Source organism: Drosophila bipectinata, chromosome 2R (assembly GCF_030179905.1).
Source record: "Drosophila bipectinata strain 14024-0381.07 chromosome 2R, DbipHiC1v2, whole genome shotgun sequence".
In the NCBI taxonomy this organism is placed as follows: Eukaryota; Metazoa; Arthropoda; class Insecta; order Diptera; family Drosophilidae; genus Drosophila; species Drosophila bipectinata.
The window spans coordinates 7,876,494-7,894,501 of NC_091737.1; the positions used below are offsets into that span (position 1 = coordinate 7,876,494).

The 18,008-nt window shown below is 42.0% G+C and overlaps 4 protein-coding genes across 5 annotated transcripts in view; 1 reads left to right on the forward strand and 3 right to left on the reverse strand.

The window, feature by feature from the left end:
• The window catches only part of 5-HT1A (5-hydroxytryptamine (serotonin) receptor 1A), a 70,105-nt gene that overhangs the window by 28,168 nt on the left and 23,929 nt on the right, over window positions 1–18,008 (forward strand). For both annotated transcript variants that reach the window (XM_017251270.3, XM_070277907.1), the window contains exons 4-5: window positions 1,907–2,040; window positions 4,291–4,400. In XM_017251270.3, coding sequence (XP_017106759.2) covers window positions 1,907–2,040; window positions 4,291–4,400 — 244 coding nt within the window. The remainder of the gene's footprint in view (window positions 1–1,906; window positions 2,041–4,290; window positions 4,401–18,008) is intronic.
• Ir56a (Ionotropic receptor 56a) lies at window positions 2,192–4,050 on the reverse strand. The gene is made up of 2 exons (XM_043211080.1): window positions 3,400–4,050; window positions 2,192–3,343 (listed from the first exon to the last, which is right to left on the reverse strand). Exons 1-2 carry the CDS (start codon window positions 4,048–4,050, stop codon window positions 2,192–2,194), a joined length of 1,803 nt encoding a protein of 600 aa, XP_043067015.1.
• On the reverse strand, window positions 13,504–14,964 carry LOC108132065 (phenoloxidase-activating factor 2-like). Its single transcript, XM_017251280.3, has 2 exons — window positions 14,699–14,964; window positions 13,504–14,639 (listed from the first exon to the last, which is right to left on the reverse strand). The coding sequence occupies exons 1-2, from the start codon at window positions 14,927–14,929 to the stop codon at window positions 13,674–13,676; spliced, it is 1,197 nt and encodes a 398-aa protein (XP_017106769.2). The 5' UTR covers window positions 14,930–14,964; the 3' UTR covers window positions 13,504–13,673.
• Window positions 15,767–17,251, reverse strand: LOC138926065 (phenoloxidase-activating factor 2-like). The gene is made up of 2 exons (XM_070278571.1): window positions 17,010–17,251; window positions 15,767–16,951 (listed from the first exon to the last, which is right to left on the reverse strand). Exons 1-2 carry the CDS (start codon window positions 17,241–17,243, stop codon window positions 15,902–15,904), a joined length of 1,284 nt encoding a protein of 427 aa, XP_070134672.1. The 5' UTR covers window positions 17,244–17,251; the 3' UTR covers window positions 15,767–15,901.

The following is an 18,008-nucleotide window of genomic DNA, read 5'->3' on the forward strand; positions in this document are numbered from 1 at the left end:
ATCATCCAGCCCCGCTCCGCTTTCCAGTTCTCATTTCGCAATTCTCAATTCCAAAGCAAAACTTTATGTTCACGTTGTAAAATCCGGAAAACAAAATATATAAAAATCAAGCGGAGTAACAAATGAAAATGGGGTCCCGGGATGGGGTTTTTGGGGGGGCAGGAAGCTGGGAGTGAGGCAAATAAGTAGGCGGGCAGTCAGCTGAAATTGATTTCATTAATTTAAGTAGATTTCATTTCATTTCATTTCGCTTAAAACGGCAGCGCACAAAAGTCAGGAGGCAAATAAAAATAACGAGCGCTGAAAAGTATGCTACGATTTTCAACGTCACTTCCACAAGGATCCAGAAAGCCATTCACATGTCTCGCTTTATTCGGCCCGTCTCTCCTCTGGTCCTGCTTGTTTTCATTTTGATTTTCGACTAATTTGTGTTTATTTAGTTTTTCCTCTTCCGCTGGCTTTTCCTTCTCCGCCCCTCGTCTTTAGCCCCTCTCCGCCCCCTCTATTCACCCACATAGTTTTCTTTTCTTCTAGCCTCGCTTTTGAACTTTTTCAGTTTTCGTCGCCGGCCAAGTGGGACGGCAGCAGCATTTAGCATTTAAAAAGAAAATGCTAATGAGTTTTAATGCTAATTTTAGCTAGATTGTTTCACGCTTTCGTCCTGCGTCCAAAAAAGGACGCGGCAGAGGGTCAGTAGGAATCATTGAATGCGAATTTAAAAGACGGCATTTGTGACCTACTTCGATGTAATTCGGCCATAATATCTTAGCCTTTGGTTTGAAGAGGGGATTTAAGAATTTAAAAAATACATGAATCCTAATTGCTTTTTCAAGGATTTGACTTGAGTTCTATGATTCGATAAGCCAATTATTAGAGCCAACTTTCTTAGCTTGTGGGAATTTCTAAAGCCACCCCCGCTGAGAGGACACTGCCAGGCAAAAAAAACGCAAACAGCTGGCAGGCATGAGGCTTGTCTGCCCGCCTTCACTTTGACACTCAAGTATCTAATTGCATGTGCCCCGGGTGTCAGTGTGTCAGTGTGGCACTGTGTTTGTGCATCTCTGAGGGGAAGTGGCTGTGTAGCTGTGTGGCATGACTCCTGCCGTCACCTGTCGGCTGATTCAATGCCACAAATTGCATGTCTCGCACCTGTAGTGGCTGGCTTTCTTTTGCTGCCTCAAGTGTGCCACAAGTAGTCGGTGACAGTGGGCGGTGGGAGGTGGCATGAGGAGGCGGCAAGTACATGGAATGCGCGGTGAAAGTATGCAGAGGGAAAGTCGAGCAAAAATAAGTGCCCCGGCAGACATCAAAGGTGGTCGAGTCCCCGAAAACCACCACGGTCCCACGTCAATTTCTCACCCCCACCTGTCCAATCCTCCCGAGCTGCAATCCAGATCTGGGGCTTTTGCCAAAGTTTACGACAGCGCGATTAGCTCATGTCGTTTATTTTGGCTTTTGTGAACTTTGTCTTTGTTTGAAGTCCCAGTGAAAGGACGAGGAAGGCGAGGCGCAAGGATATTGCGATGCAAGTGGCATTGCAACAGTGCAGTGTCGGGAGGCAAGCTTAATAAGATTCCCATTTCATTTGGGGGCCACGGGTGTCTGGTGTCCAAAGTAGTTTGCCAATTCCCGGAAACTTTATCTGTTTCGCTGCGGTTTTCGGTCTTCGGTTTTAGGTTTTGGGCTCTCGAGTTCATGTTCCTAGTTTCCGATTTCCAGTTTTCAGTTTTCGCTTTCAGTCATCAACTGAAGCCCGAATTCGACTTGCAGCTCTTAATTCGATTCAAAACTTTTCGGTCTCCAGTCAATTTTCGCAATTAGACCGCTGAAAGCTCTATGTTACCCACAGTCTCGAACAAGTTCAAAGTCTAATTGTAGCTTTTGTTGGTTCTGTCCTTCTTTGCAGGCAATGTCTTTGTCATCGCGGCAATTATCCTGGAACGGAATCTGCAAAACGTGGCCAACTACTTGGTGGCCTCTCTGGCGGTAGCCGATCTGTTCGTGGCCTGTTTGGTGATGCCCCTGGGAGCCGTTTACGAGGTGAGTACGGTGCCATAATACAAAGCCCAAGCAGTGCAGTATTTATTATTCAAAATTCAATTACACAAACACCTAACACGAGTTTAATTAATAAAATTTAAGCATCTAAAGACTAAGATAGATCAAAAAAAAGTTCCAAGATAAAATTCCTTCAGTTATTCATGGTCCTGAATCGGTGGTAGATCAGCTCGATTACAAATACCAGGGTCGCCAAACTCATGCCACAAATATAGATCAACATATAATTTCTATAAAATTCCATGGTCAAGGGACGGTATATTTCAGGGTCTGTGGGTAATTTGTATAATCCAGATAGCTCCCGGTACTTACTGAAACCCATTCTGTACCACTTTTGGATCAAGCCCGATTCAAAGACCCGCATGTAAAACTCTGGGAAGAGTTTCGCAATCGGGGACTGGGGGTAAATGGGTACCCTGAGACTGCGGGGCCTCGAGCACAGATTATCGTCGGCTATCCAAAGACGTGGCCTCTTCAGGCGTTCCTGGTACATTTGAATGCCAGCCCAAGTCGTCGACTTGACCACATAGGCAAGGCTATCGTTGAGGTTTAAAAAGTGGTCACCCAGAGTGTCTATGTCCACGAAGGTCACCTTGTTCTTTAGGGATCTGGGCAACTGATCCTCCTCGAAAAGCTTCAGAACGGCAGGATCTTCCGTCATGATACGGAGGCCACTGTCCTGAAATGATTGCACGTCCGTGATGAGGGGATAAAAGATTCCTGTGGTAAACTTGGTGGCAAGAAGGCTGAGGGATATTCCGTAAAAGAGTGACATCCCGAAGGAGGAGAACAAGTGTAGGAATCTATCCGCCAAAACCAATCGGCGTACTTCTGCGGTTGGTACCGGAATACTTAAATAGAACCGGATGGTACTTAAAATGGCATGAAATAGGTTACGGGGATGGTAAGCGAAATATTTGATAAAAATGACACAGAATATCAACAAAATTATGCAAATATGGACTTGATTTTTCCAGGTTACAGACATATATAAAAAGGGGGATATCAGCCTGTATCTGGGAAGCAAAAGGCAAATCTGTGAGTCCATCATCACCGAATGGTCTATCGAGGTGTTATAAAACACCAGATTGGCTACCAAGTCCACGTTTCTATCCCTGATTGATTCCTGATTGATCCAGTACTGCAAGCTAGGCTTATGGTCAATAGGCTGTATCTCCATGGTGGCGTTCATATTTTTTATAAATTCCACCACCAAAAGGCCAATCGGGCCGTGGAGACTGATGTTTGCACCGCCGGTCACTGTTGACTGCTCCGTAGAGTTCGACTGAAAAAGATAAGTTGTTAGCCAAGTGTGAAAATTTAAAGTGAGAATAAACCTACCCAGAAGCTCATAGGAGGATCTGGGATCACCTGCACGAGAAACTTCATATTTAGGCTGCGGTAATAATCAATATAGAAAAATTTAGGAGGCAATCTGCCATAAGTCATGTTCCGAAAATGTTCGAACGCCCAGATTTGTCCTTGGAACAGAAGGAACATCATGTCGAAGCGTCGGGCCCAACAAAACTTGAAGACATCTCGGATGGTGTCGTTAATCGAAGGAATCACCTCCCCGGCCGGCGGAATATATAGAAAGAAGAAAACTTTCCGGACTATGTTCCAACGTTCGTTGTGTTCAACCGAACTCATTATGCGATCATTCACATTGGTGAATAAAACGATGACCACGTTTACCCCGTATTTGTATTGATCGTTTGATGATCCCACAAAGGAGTCTGTCACCGAAAAGACGGATTTATTCGTGACTTCCATTAGTCGCTGTTGAACTGAAGGTTTTATGTGGGGAAAATCCGAATAGACGACGAAATTTTGAAATCCAAAGGACCTCATTGATCCGCGTGCCACTCCCAGAAGGTGTTGAATAGGTTTGTTGAAAAATTCGTCACTTTCGACTGGCGCTTGGATGCTCATTTGGCTTTTCGCCACGAGGCCGAGCAGGAGAAAGCTTACTAGGTAGAGACGACCCCACATGGTCTGGCCTTTCACTGTGACCCTTTTGGCCAAAATCGACCCTTATAAGGCCCTGAAATCCTGCAATCCTTGTTTGCTTTGTTATTAGAAGCCATTACATTTTACACTCGACACTCAACACTCTACACTTTTGGACTGCCGCTGGGGCGGAAGCATCAACTTTTATTGTCTATTTGACTAACCAACTTTATGGCCACACCCCTCTCTTCCCTCTTTTTCCCACATTTTTAATGCCCACAGATCAGCCAAGGCTGGATACTTGGCCCGGAACTGTGCGATATTTGGACCTCCTGCGACGTCCTCTGCTGCACGGCCTCGATTTTGCATTTGGTGGCCATTGCCATGGATCGGTAAGTAATTACTTAGAGTCCCCCGCCCATCCAGGAGCTTGATAAATTGCCCCCAGAGCTTGGCTTGTAAGTGGCGTGTAAGACAAATCCAACCGAGACCATTCCCCTCCAGTACAGATATGTGTTTAGGAATGTGTCTGGCTAAGCGAATCAATCAATCAAGTTTTTAACATGTCAAATCTCCCAACAAATCCAGTAAGGTTTGAAAAAGAACGGGAGCTCAGGCGCAGGCAAACATCTTGTAAACACCCCGCAGAAATAGACTGGGAAATGCCCTGTAATCGGAAGGAGATGTTTCGAATACCCTTCTAGTTCACAGACTCTGGTGCGGTTTGTTTCCACCACTCGACCCAGCCCCCGGAACTCAGCTCAACCGAGTGTCTGCTGATGGCTATATCAATTTTGAATCCACACACATATATTCTCCGAGCCATGGCATATGGGCCACCCTGCGAGGGACATGGGAAATGGCTGGCTGCATGCCATCAATCAATTTGCAGCAAACATTTCAATCAATCGATTAAAAAACAGAACGCAAAACGGCAAACAACAAAGGCGCAGTGAGCGTGGCGGGTAGAGCGGGCAATGAAAAACGAATTGCATTATTCACTTGGAAGGAGCGAGGGCCGTGGTAAGGGGGTATTGGCAGCGAACTAGTTGTCGAACTGAATGTCAATTTTATTGTCAAGCATCCAATGCCAGCTAATTTTCGTGCACTTTCCGCCAACGACAATGCTTTGGCGAGCATCGAACACTGAGCACCGAGACCATGGGCGGGAAATATATTTGCCCCTGGCTAGCAGTTTTATGGCCACTTAGCTGCAAGATTGGTGCAATTTTCCAATCTGCCTGCATGGGCTGTGGGGCCTGCATGGCGTATACGTAATGCAACGCCAACCCAGAATGCTCGTGACACTTTTCCCGCCTGTTGTGGCTTTAATGAACACTCGAATGCCCTTCGGTCGCATTGTAATTTCCCAAAATGTTTGCTGCACTTGACCGGGTAATTTCATTTTATTAGGAACTGTGACCCAAAACGCGATTCGAGTTTCCAACTGCTAACTGCCGTTGGCCAATTCCCGGATGAGCTGAAATTATATGGCAGCATTAATTGGCTAAGCTGCAGGTCGATGCGGGCCAATTATTTCGCGGTTTCAATTAGAACCGACCGAACGACCCAACGACACAACGACCGACCAGGCGAGACCATCCGGCCATCCGTTCCATAAATAATGCAAATCGTTTTCTTTGTCGCTGCACAGCACGGCGTATACGCAATATGCGGGTGTATGCCCATTAAAACTGCACTGCCATGGCACGCTGAGAGAAATATTTGTTTTTAACTGAAAATTAGGAACTTAAGGAAGAAAATTATAAGCTATATAGGGCTACATCGATTAAGATTTAATTAAAAAAATATATTTTTTTTTCTTTTGAGGCTAGATAGAAAACATATACTATTATATTCAATAGTCCCTGTTAGTCTTTGTTACTGTGTATCTGTGAAAAGAGCTAAATTTTTATTTGTTTTTGGTTCTAATTAATGCATTCGAACGTGCGAGTTTGAAAAATATCAAGTCAACCGCCGTATGACATGGAGAGTTTTTAGAGAAATGCCACGAAATTGGGGATTTTGAAAATTGCCACATAGAGGAAAGACAACTATTTGAGGGTGGAGATAGACCAGGAGGCAGTGATGCCGTCGTGTGATGTGGCTGTCAAATGGAAAATTGAAACGCTGGCTCCGCAAATTGCCTGTCAATAAACAAAGCCAAGTGATGCTTAGATTTCGCATGCATATCAATCAGCGTGAAGCCGGGGCCTTAACATTCTTCCCTATCTGTTGCCACCTCACGAGTGCCACTCGCCTGTCAGCTGGACTCCCGAGCCACAAAAATAGAAAGGACCCACCCAGGCACGGAAAGTCCTACTTCATATTATGATTGTAATTTGAGAAATGAAGCAATGCGAAGGCATTTCCATTTCATTCAATTCCATTTCTGGCGGGAAGTATGCAAATGACGAGGCATGACAGCGATGATGATTCCTTCGAATGGCACATCATCGTCATCCTCATGATAAGAGCTCCAGTCCGGCTTATACATATCTCCAAGGACTCGAAAGGACCTGCCACGGGCAAGGGAAAACAATTACCCCGGAGCCCCAGAGCCGACTTGGGGGCACATTTTATTTGTTAGTTGTCACTAGATATTTAAAATGGAAAGTCTTTGTTTTATCGCCAAGTGAAATGAAAATTAATGTGCTTTTAAGCAAGCATCAGGCCAGGACAACCGGGATGACTGCGACAGGGACGACCAGGACGAAAAGGACGGCCCGAGTGCATTAATAAATTAAGTTTGTCAAATGATCCCCGACTCTGGAACTCGGAATGATAAATAGTTGCCGACATTCGACTACAATAATATTTGCAAGTATTTGTCGTTAGGGGCAGCAGCCAAATCGTGCGGCATGGGGCATGTGGCATGGAGCGTGGGGCATGAGGCATGGTTAACATTTTCCGAGTTCATTTTCCATGTCAGTAATTTTTAAGCAATTAAGACAAAGTGCCAACAGTATTTACAGCAACGGGCGATTCGAAGGTCGAGGAGGACAGGGCAGCAAATAAAACAAAGGACCCGAAAGGCAAACGAAAACGAGGAGCGAATGAACTGAGCATCCTTGCCAGAGGATTTTTCATCTTCTATTTGTGCCAGTACAATAAAAAGCCTATGCACTGAAATAAACAGACTCATATTTTCCAATTGTGTGCAATTCTTGTTTCAAGTTTCAAAGGCTTTCCATTGCTTAATAGTTTTTGAATTATTAAAGTAATCGAAAAGTAAATTCTCCAATTTTATTATTTATAGCTGGCTTATACATATATTTATATATGTATAATATCTATTGAATAATACTCAATATCTATTAGTACTATTAGAAATAGAACTCTAATGTCAAGGGCCGAGCTGCCCTGAAAAAAATACAACTTTAAGCCGCTTTTTCTCAAAACAGATAGGCCTTTTTTTATTTCTAAATAATAATTAAAAGTAATAATAATTCCCATATATCCTATGGTAAGTTCCTTTTCTATGAATGAAATGAAAGCTTAAATTAAAAGCTTATATTATGTTATAATGTATTATAAAAATAGGATCATATGCGGAGTAATATTTATATTTATAATATGATAGTAACAATAAAGTCTCCAATAACTAAATTCTTAAATAAAATAATAATTTGAACCTTTTCTCGCTGTGCATATAAAAGAAACCGAAAAACTGTAGCCCAGCGGCACCAACAAATGGCGCCTGGACATTAATCTTCATGGCACTGACCCAATGCTTCGGCTGATTCTGTCGAATGCTGTTGGCTTCTGGAATATATGCACATATAGAGCAGCTCCACACAAACACTCCAATACCCAAACACACACCCAATCACACACACACACACCACCGCTGTGCATAAATTTCATGGTCTGCATGCCGCTGACGTCATTATTAGTGGCAAATACAACGGCAGCGGCCGCACTGAATGATAAATGCCTCGCGGCTGTGGGCAAAACCATTTAAAAGCCAAGTTTTGGGCCGGGTCTGTTGGGCCCATAACCTCTGGATTTCGCATTCGCTGGCCCCTGACCCTTGCCCGCTCGACGGCCAACTGCTAACCGCATTGACCATCCAGTTTGTTGGCATTCCATATCCTGATATCCTGCTGCAACTGCAACGGCACTTGCCTGTGTTCACACTTTTACGTCATATTCAATTAAATTTCAATTAAGTTAAAATAGTTTTTTCGTAAATATTTTACAATTTAGCACTTAAAGCGTAATTACATGTTCATATTCGTTGTCATCATCGATGTTCAGGGCTGGCAAGTTCTTGTTCTACCCGGTACTCTTCAACTCCCAAGGGTATATTGGTATTATGTTTTTGTTAGACACTAAGAGAAAGTTTTAATAGGTTTTAAACTAAAGACTGTTTTATTAAATACCATACTAAATTCCAAATATAATTCATTTGGTAACCACCTACCAGGTATGAGTAAAAGAAGTGCTTGTTCTCCTGTAACTTTCAACTCGAAATGGTATATGCATGGGGGTGGTACAGCCATTGATAAATAATTATATTATAAAAGAAAGAAACGTTTACCAAATAACAAATATTTTAAAGAAATTTGTATACTAAATACCAATTATAAATTTATGTTTCGACTAGTTCTTTAATGCGTCAAAAGTACCAGGTATCGTATAGTCGAAAAGGTCCTTGCTCTTTTATTTTATTCTCACTGTTGGCGTAACCACAACTACAGGACAACAACTACAGTAAAACAAAAGGGAACTGCGACCACTGCGTCCCATGTGCTCTGTGCCATGTGTAATTGTAATTGCTGTTGTCATCCGAATTTTTTTGGTATTTTGTATTTCAGCTCGGTCGGAAGCCAACTACTGTGTAGGGAAAAATACAAAAATGGAAAGTGTAAAAAAATTCATGAACAGAAAACTCTTCAGCTTGTTAAACACAAAGGTATATTCAATTTTAGCCTCTTCCTGGGCGGAGTTCCCAATTTTATAATTAAATTTGTTGCTTCTAGTTAAATGCTTGTAAGCCCTTTTAAGCCCTTTATTGGCTTTTGAGCAAACACTTGATGAAATATCCTCCTAAAGGTAGCCATGTGGAAATCTGTGGCTAATATTTTGATTCACTTAGCGCAAATGAGAAAACTTTTGGCCCCCACTGTGCAGGCTCGGCTAATGGCAAATGCACATTGTACTTATTTTACATAATTTTCATGCTGTCGCGTTGCGTTTTAGCCAAATGCCTGCCACCAACCAGCCAACCGCCACCGACCTTTGGCCCTTTAAACTCTTGCAACCGCATTGCCGCAACTTTCGTGTGGGCGGCGGCATGGGTGAGTTTTGGAGGGAACTTGGGTAATTGCACAAATGCTGGAACAAATTTTTGGCCGGAGCCAGAGCCAAAGCCAGGCCAGGAGGTGCAACCAGTACCGGCCCAGCTGGCAGATTAGGGATTGGCCAGAACAAAAGCATAACCTTAATTAAATTGGCAGTTAAACAAACGCATTTAACAGTATAATTAGTTTTCCTGGCACACGACCAAAGACTACATGTACCGACTACGCTTCATTTGCGTTACACATTTGATTTAATGTCTGTGGTGTGTGTGCGTGTGTGTCTCTTTTCAAATGTTTAATGAGACAAAGTGGCAACAGACTGCGACGACACACAGCCAAGGAGGCTAGCAGAGGCCACAAAGGCGGCCAAAACCAAGGCAAACAAACGGAAAGGCAACCGAGCAATAAAACCGGATATGTTACTAAGACATTTATGTTATCTTCTAATGCCTCCGACACTAAAACGATCCCAAATCCACACAGGTGCACCGAGAGAAAAAATTGCAGACTCAAGATGGTTTTTTTTTAATTTCTAAATAAGTTAGGTTTTGGGTTTTCGTTGTAAGGTCACAAATTAAGCTAATAATGTTTAAATCTAATTAAAACTCTTGTTTAATATCATTATTGAAATATGTATAATTTGAATATAACCTATGTATAGCTATTTATATAAAAAATGAAGTTTTTCAATGAATTTTCATGAAACTTATACAAAAGAAAACATTTTTCTTTGTGCATGCCGTGTACAAATGTGTATTTGTTTCCCAAAAAGTAATAGTTACAACGACATTTGCAATGAGGTGTTTGTTACATTTAAAGCTTTCCCTCGCCCTGTATCCTTGTCTCCCGCCGACCACCCGATTAACTTGGCCAACAGAGTCAAGTTCATAAAACAAACAAACTGAAATGGCTTTAAGTGCTGCCATCGAAATACACACATACGGTACATATATAAGGGCTTGTGTGCTCGGCTGTCTGTTTGTAAATTACAGGCTTATTCAATCTCGATTAGTAGAGCTTGATATAATTCTAATGATTTATGCATTTGAGTGGCAACATCACAAAATGTCCCAATCAATAGCACCAACACAAGCACACACGCGAGTCCTTAATTACTCCCCGAGTCCACCTATCGTTTCCCCAAAGGAAAGAATATCTAGAGTTCATTTGCCGAGTTTCGACTTCGAGTAGGATTTCCCAAATCTAATCGATGCTGCATCCTTCTTGAAAACTTTTCAAATGAAAATGAAATGTCAAAGCAATTAGAAGACAAACTGCAGGAGACCGCAGGATCTGTCAGTGTGTGCTTTCAGCAATTTTATGAATATTTCCATTTAAATTGGCAAACCACGAACCCTAAATGGGAGAGACAGATAGAGATGGAGGCTGGGGTGTCCAAACACCAGGGAAAGAGAAAACAAATGGAAAACCGAAAGAGTCAGAGACAGGGGCAAGGATAGAGACAGAAAGAAACCGCAGCCAAGATGAATTACAATTCTATAACTGTCACAGTGCGGCTAACCCCAAAAGTGCGTAATTTCAATTTGGCCAAATTCCTTCTTGGCCCTCTCTGTTTCGGCGCATAAATCAAAATAATGGCTGCCCTGGGATGATTAATCAGTGCGAAGAGTAAATTGAATTTCGAATAAATCAAATCAAAGTAAATAATATAAAGAACCAAAAAAACAAGACGACCGGGAGCAACCCGAAGAAAAATTAAAATATTTCAGTTAAATTAAAAGGCGAACTGGAGAGTAAGTGCATTTTCCAAAGCCGCTTTGAGCGCTTGCATTGAAAAGTTTGCGGTTCTATTAAGCCATAAGTAACTCTAGGTGTATTTATTTTTGAGTTTAGCCCAGTTTGCCCAGCTAGCCATGTGATTAATGGTCGGCTTGCCGGGGATGCCGGCTGGAACGCGAAAAACTTTACCCGAAACCGCAGGGACAAAGCCGGAAAGAGCCGTAGCCCGGGCGAAACTTGGAGGCAAATAGCCAACAAGCCAACTGCTTAATCCATTTTTGCCCCTTGAACACGAAATACCAAAGAATACCACCGACTCTGAAAGGCGCTCCCCCCCCAAAACCAGACCATCTTAGCTGGCTGATCCCCGAAGGAAACATGGAAATCCACTTTGTCAGGACTTTTGTCTTTGGATTGAGCCTGGGGAAATCATTTTCTAATTAAAGATTACTTTTCCTTCACCGTAGACCTAAAGGCTGTTGCGCCCTGGGTTCGGCTTTCATTTTGTTTTGTTTAGTTCCACCTTGTTTTTTGTGGCGAGCGCAACATGCAACATGCAAATTGCTGCATAATTATGCAAGCCGGATCCAGGCGACGTCGACGATTTAGCTTATTAAATATAATTAAGTGGCGGCTAGGCGATGTTCTTAACTTGAGGCCTCTGGCGTCTTGGTCTTCATCGCCACCACCGCAATTATGGAAATCGCTTGAATATTTAAAGAGCCCGTAATTTTTTATTATTTAACCTAATCTACAGAGCCAATGACCCAATCAACAATTTATGCACTTAAAAAAGCAATACAATACAAAATAAGTAAGAGAATTTAAGTTTTAAGGACAAGATGGAAAGATTCACCGAGAAGCACTTTTCCCTACCAAGACTTGCAGGGTATTTCTCATTGAGGTCTAAGCGATACCTACAGACGAGAATATATAGTAAGAGAAACGCAGGAATGCAGACACGCATAAGGACTCGCAGGAAGCGCAGCAGGGCAGCCAGACAGTAATCAGCACACTCGGCTGCACGCCACAAGGATCATAAGGATACGGCTGTATGTCAAGGGGCGGTACGGGAGTCCATGGTTTTGCCTTTTCGGGTAACAGCAGCCAGCAGACTTTGCCCGTCTTTTGTTTTCTGATTGTAATTTACATAAGTTTTCCATGCACCTCCACCTACACCCACCTCTGAGCCTCCGCCGTTTTGTAAGCGCCAGTCGTAAATTACAATTGCTGGCCTCCCTTTGGGGCACGCATCCTGCAGGCTACGCACGCAACTCGCACACACTGAAATCAACAGCCTAGGACAACCACATAGTACCAAAGTTGATATAAGGTTGGTGAGAAAGGATTTTCTAAGCAGGGTAATATTTTCTCTTAAAATTGTTTGGAGATAAAAGAGATGTTTGGACCTTCTTAGAGTTCATATGTCTCGACCCGCCACTGTGCACCAACTTGCCCCAAAGCAAAGGTCCTGTAATCAAAAAAGACGCATCCTGCACCAGCTGTGCCGCAGCTAGAAAACTTTTACAAAGACTCGGCACAATGTTTTATGGATAATTCTTGTTACGTTTATTAAAAGTATACGGGAAGGCACACAACGTATGTTTCACAAAAGTACGCCAAACTGCCCGATCCAAGGGAGTCGCAGGAAACGAAATAAGATACTGAATGTATCTGCAAAACTATAAACTACGTTTCTATAAAAATCAGCCGGTGGCGCAACAAGCACTTTGGCCCGCAATATTAACTTGTTTTGACCAAAAAACGAAAACACAAAAGGACACTCGAGAAGCAAAGTGCTGTAATGGCGTCTGGCCCATCTCCTTAAAAGTTGGACACGCAATCACGTTTTCAATTGAATTTTGTTGTAAGCATTACAGACACATTGAGAGCCTAAAAATTAGGCAGCGAAGCTTCGAAACTAAGACTGAAGAATGATTATATTTTATATTTCTATAATCAACCATTAAAAATTTTTTTTAGGTTTTTTTATAAAAATATTATTGCATTTTTTAGACAAACTATGAAAATTAAAAGATCGACTGGAAAACTACGAAACAAACCTTAAGTGCCTGTAGGGTATTACAGATTTTCACCTTCCATCTTAAAGATCTATCTCTTATATATATAATATATATATTTATATATATATATATATATATATTTAATATATATATATATTATATATATAATATATATATTATATATTATATATATTATATTAATGTAGACCCCAGACTACATTTCAAAACAGACACAAAACAAAAAATCACATTTGGAAAATACCCATTGGCTTTATCAGCTACATTTTAAAACGTTAAACCACAGAAAAAAACATATGACACATTTAATAAATAGGGAAAAAATAAAAAATACTATACATAACGTTTTAGATTATCTTAAATCCCAAACACTCGTTAACAAAATGAAAATTATTAAAAGGCCAATCTTAAAGAAAAAGCTTGTATTTTTTCGATGGTAAAATATAATGAAGAAAATTCTTGTAGACCAAAAGGTAATAACATATGTACATATTATTAGAAACCATTCGAAATATTAGAAAATATCTTATTAATATCGTCGCAGGGGAGCCCGCGATTCGAAATCATAAATAAATAATTAATTATTATTTACGTTAGGAAAAGGAACCGGGGGTGGCTGACTTTTCCTACGAGTAACCGGCAGAAACTTTATTTTCTTTTCGTCGGGTTCCGGAGAATTGGAAAGAGAAGAAGCTTTCGAATTATCGATACTGGCTAAGTCTGTTTGAATGGCAAAGCCGTTCATAATCCGATCGATCCAAGGGCGCATATTGGCGACATTGGTGTACACGGCCGGAACGTCCTCGATCCCGCACTCCAAGCCCCAGTTAACGACGCCGGCCTGCACAAACCGGCCATGATCATCCGGCAGCGGACAGGCAAGAGGTCCTCCGCCGTCTCCTAAGCAAGTGTCCTTGCCCTTCTCCCCGCCGGCGCAGAGCAGGCTCTCGTGCAATTTGAACGGTTTCTCAAGAGCCGCACTTATCTTCTCCTCGCACATTTGGGCAGGTACAACTGGAACCGTGACCTTCTTCATGACATTCACGTTGATTGTGTCCTCATAATTTTTCTGACCCCACCCGTTGGTAATGCAATGGAATAATTCAAATTTCTGACCCTGTGACGGCAGGCAAATGGGATAAATGTGAGGGGATCGCTGGAATGGACGATCGAGGACCAGTATGGCAATATTAAATGCAGCAGATGTAATGCTAAAGTCTGGATGGCGTATGATCTGGTGAATGAGACCCTCCACATGGGCGTAATGCTCGGTAGTGGTTTCCATATCCCATTCGCCGGCACGTACTTTCAGCGAGTTCTCGTTCTCTCCGACCATTTTGAAGGCGCTTGTGAGCACCAAGTTGTCGGCGATCAGGGATCCGGCGCCCTTATAAGTATTGTTAAGACTCATTAGGGCTACCACCCATGGAAACTCGCCCTCCTGGGCGTAGTCACTTGAATTGGTGTAGAAGGTCAGACCACTAGGGTTGAAGTGCCCACATTGTGGTGGAACTGGCACAATCATCTTTGAAGATTCTATTGTCTGTGAAGAGTCGATTTACTGATAAGGCAACATTTTTTTAAAGAGAGCTCGATTCTTACAATATTTGCATTGGGACAGCAAATTTGGGTGCTTGAGCACTCTACTATCTTATGGCCTCGAAACGTTCCGACCATCTTACCAGAAGTCTCATCAACTTCTCCGTAATTGCACAAATGCCGCGGCACACACGAATTATTGGAATTTCCGCCACAGGGCCTGTACCGAGCCGACTGGACCACAACGGCAGCTAAACAGAGCCACAGCATCGAAACGAGAACGGGCCGACCCATTTTCACTATTCAAAATTTTAAAACAGACTGCCTAGCGTAGAGAAGCCCCAGGCTTTATATAGCTTAGTGATAAGAAATTGACTCATGGATCAGTTTCCATTATGATTGTGATCCCAGAAATCCGCCTGACCAAAGAAAAAAATAAAATCTTAGTTATTATTTTTTAGACCTAGTTATATGAGCAAAGCCTAATCTAATATATTATCAAACAAGAAAGGAAAGCTTACTTCGGATGGAGCCGAATATATATATACCCTTGCAGTTAAAAGCGGATATATATCGCAAACGTCGGATATAGTTCCTTATGAGAATATCATAGTATAACCAATTTATTAAAATAAAATATATAACAAAAAACCATGGCATTTCTACCATGGCAGCTATAAGATATAGTCGGCCGATCGTTATAAAATTAGTTGGGAGGTGAGATCAACTGAGCCAAAACAGAATCTGTACGGAGTTTCAACTTTCTGTCTTCTAAAACACAAAAGTATGTAATTTCCGATTGTTCAGTTATATGGCATCTAAAGGATAACGTCGGCCGATCCCGGCCGTTCCGGCTTATATACTGCGTGCAAAGTAAAGAAGGGTATGTGCAAATTTTCAAGTCGATAGACAGACAGACGGACATGCTCATATCAACTCCAAAGGTGATCCTGATCAAGAATATATACATATATGTACTTTATAGATGTCGGAGATGTCTTCTTCACTGCGTTGCACACTTTGGACCAAAATTAAAAGACCCTCTGCAAGGGTGTAAAAAAAAGCCTTTTGACGAGGTATAGTAAAAGTGACGAACCGGCAAGCCACTTATAAAAAAATCCGACAAGTTCCTTTCCCGTTTTTATAAATTTTTTTATTTTTAACAATTATTAATTTAATTTGATTAATAATAAAGAAATTCACCAAGAATATAAACTTTTATGAAGTACAAGCTTTTTTACTAGTTAAAGAAACATATTTTTTTTATTAAAGTTTATAGTTTTCGAGAACCGTTATGTCATCATCTTGAACGATATCTTCATTCTTATCAACGTTCTTATCTTCATTAGTCGAAAGTGGACTATGGGAAAGGTCCTGTCCCATGAATTGTTTTTTGTTAGAGGGCGGATTAAACGTGAGGGTCCGAGTGGGTCTAGGGTTTGGAGAAAAACCAACTGGACGAGAAGTCGTAGTATCGTAATTGACGGCTGGTTGTGTTCTTGCATAATAGCTTATAATCTGGTCGATCCAAGGGCGCAAAGTGGCGACATTGGTGTACACGGCCGGAATATCCTCCACGCCGCACTCTACGCCCCAGTTTACGATGCCAGCCAGCACGAACCTGGAACGATCAGACTCTATTCGACAAGCAAGGGGTCCTCCACCGTCTCCCAAGCAAGAGTCCTTGCCCTTTTCTCCACCGGCGCAAAGAAGGCTCTTGTGCAATCGAAACGGTTCCTCAAGAGCCCCACTTATCTTTGGCTCGCAAATCCTGGCAGGAACCACAGGAACTTCGACTTTCTTCATGACATGCACGTTACTTACGTCGTCAAAGTTTTTCTGACCCCACCCGTTGGTAATGCAGTTGGATAAGTCGAATGTCTCACGCCACCGCGGCAGGCAAATGGGATAAATATGAGGCCGTGGCTGGAACGGACGATCGAGGACCAGTATGGCAATATTGTATGCAGGAGATCTTCCATCAAAGTCTTTATGGGGTATGATACGAGAGATGAGAGATTCCACGCTGGCGTAGTACTCGGTAGTGGTTTTCATATCCCATTCGCCAGCACGTACCTTGAGCGAGTTTTCGTCCTCTCCCTTCACTTTGGAGGCGCTTGTGAGCACCAAGTTTACGGCGATCAGGGATCCGGCGCCCTTATAAGTGTTATCATCAAGGCTCATTAGGGCGACTACCCATGGAAACTCACCCTCCTGGGCGTAGTCCTTGGATTTGGTGTAGAACGTGAGACCTTTAGGATTGTGGTGCCCACATTGAGTTGGGGCTGGCACAGTCTTTTTTGTAGAGTCTGATTGCTGAAAAAGCTCTTATTACTGATAAGCCATAATTTTTTAGAGAGATTTTGGTTCTTACAATATTCTCAATAGAGCAGCAAATTTGCGTGCTTGAGCATTCTAAGCGACCGTTACTGTTTCGAAACGTTCCGACGAAATTACCAGAATCCTTATCGACTTCACCGACATTGCACAAATAACGCGGAGTACACGATTTCTTGGAACTGCCGCCGCAGGACTTGCGACGAGCCGCCTGTACTACGGCTAGGGCCAGAAAGAGGCACAGCATCGAAACGAGAATGACACGAGCCATTCTTACTAATTAACAATTTAACACAGAATGTCTAGCTTAGAGCTACCTCTGGCTTTATATAGCTTTGTGATAACGACTTGGACTCGAGGGCGATTCTGATTGTATGCGTGAGCATTTCTCGGAATTGGCATTTCTGATTAAGAAATAAAATATGAAGAAAATCCCACCGTTAATCTTCAATCATACCAAAGTTATGACAATTCCGATTGCCCAGATATATGGCAGCTATGGACAATATGTGACGTCCACAATGTGACGAACTGTATGCCCTAGAATGCTCTGAATATGTGACGTCCCAAACGAAAGGTATTGTTTAAATTAGTATAAGTTGGTTTTAATCACTATGAGTTTTATTTAAGAAAGCACAAATTATCATTATTATCTGAGAGAAAAAATCGTACCAAACGAAAGGTATTGTTTTAATTAGTATGAGTTTGTTTAAATGAGTTTTATTTAAAAAATTACAAATAATAATTATTCTCTGAGAGAAAAATTTAAATCATGAATAATCAATATTTTTAGTATGGAAAAAATAAAGTCCGTTGAAAATCCCAACTCTCGTAGTCTAAAAACTCTAAAGTAATTGCATTTCCAACAAATCGGTTATATGGCAGCTATAGAATATAGTAGTTGGCCGAGCACGGCTGTTCCGAAGGGTGTGTCCAAATTTCAAGTCGATAGCTTTAAAACTGAGAGACAAGTTCGCTTAGGAAAAGACAGACAGACGGACATGCTCATATCAACTCAGGAGGTACCCCAATAAAG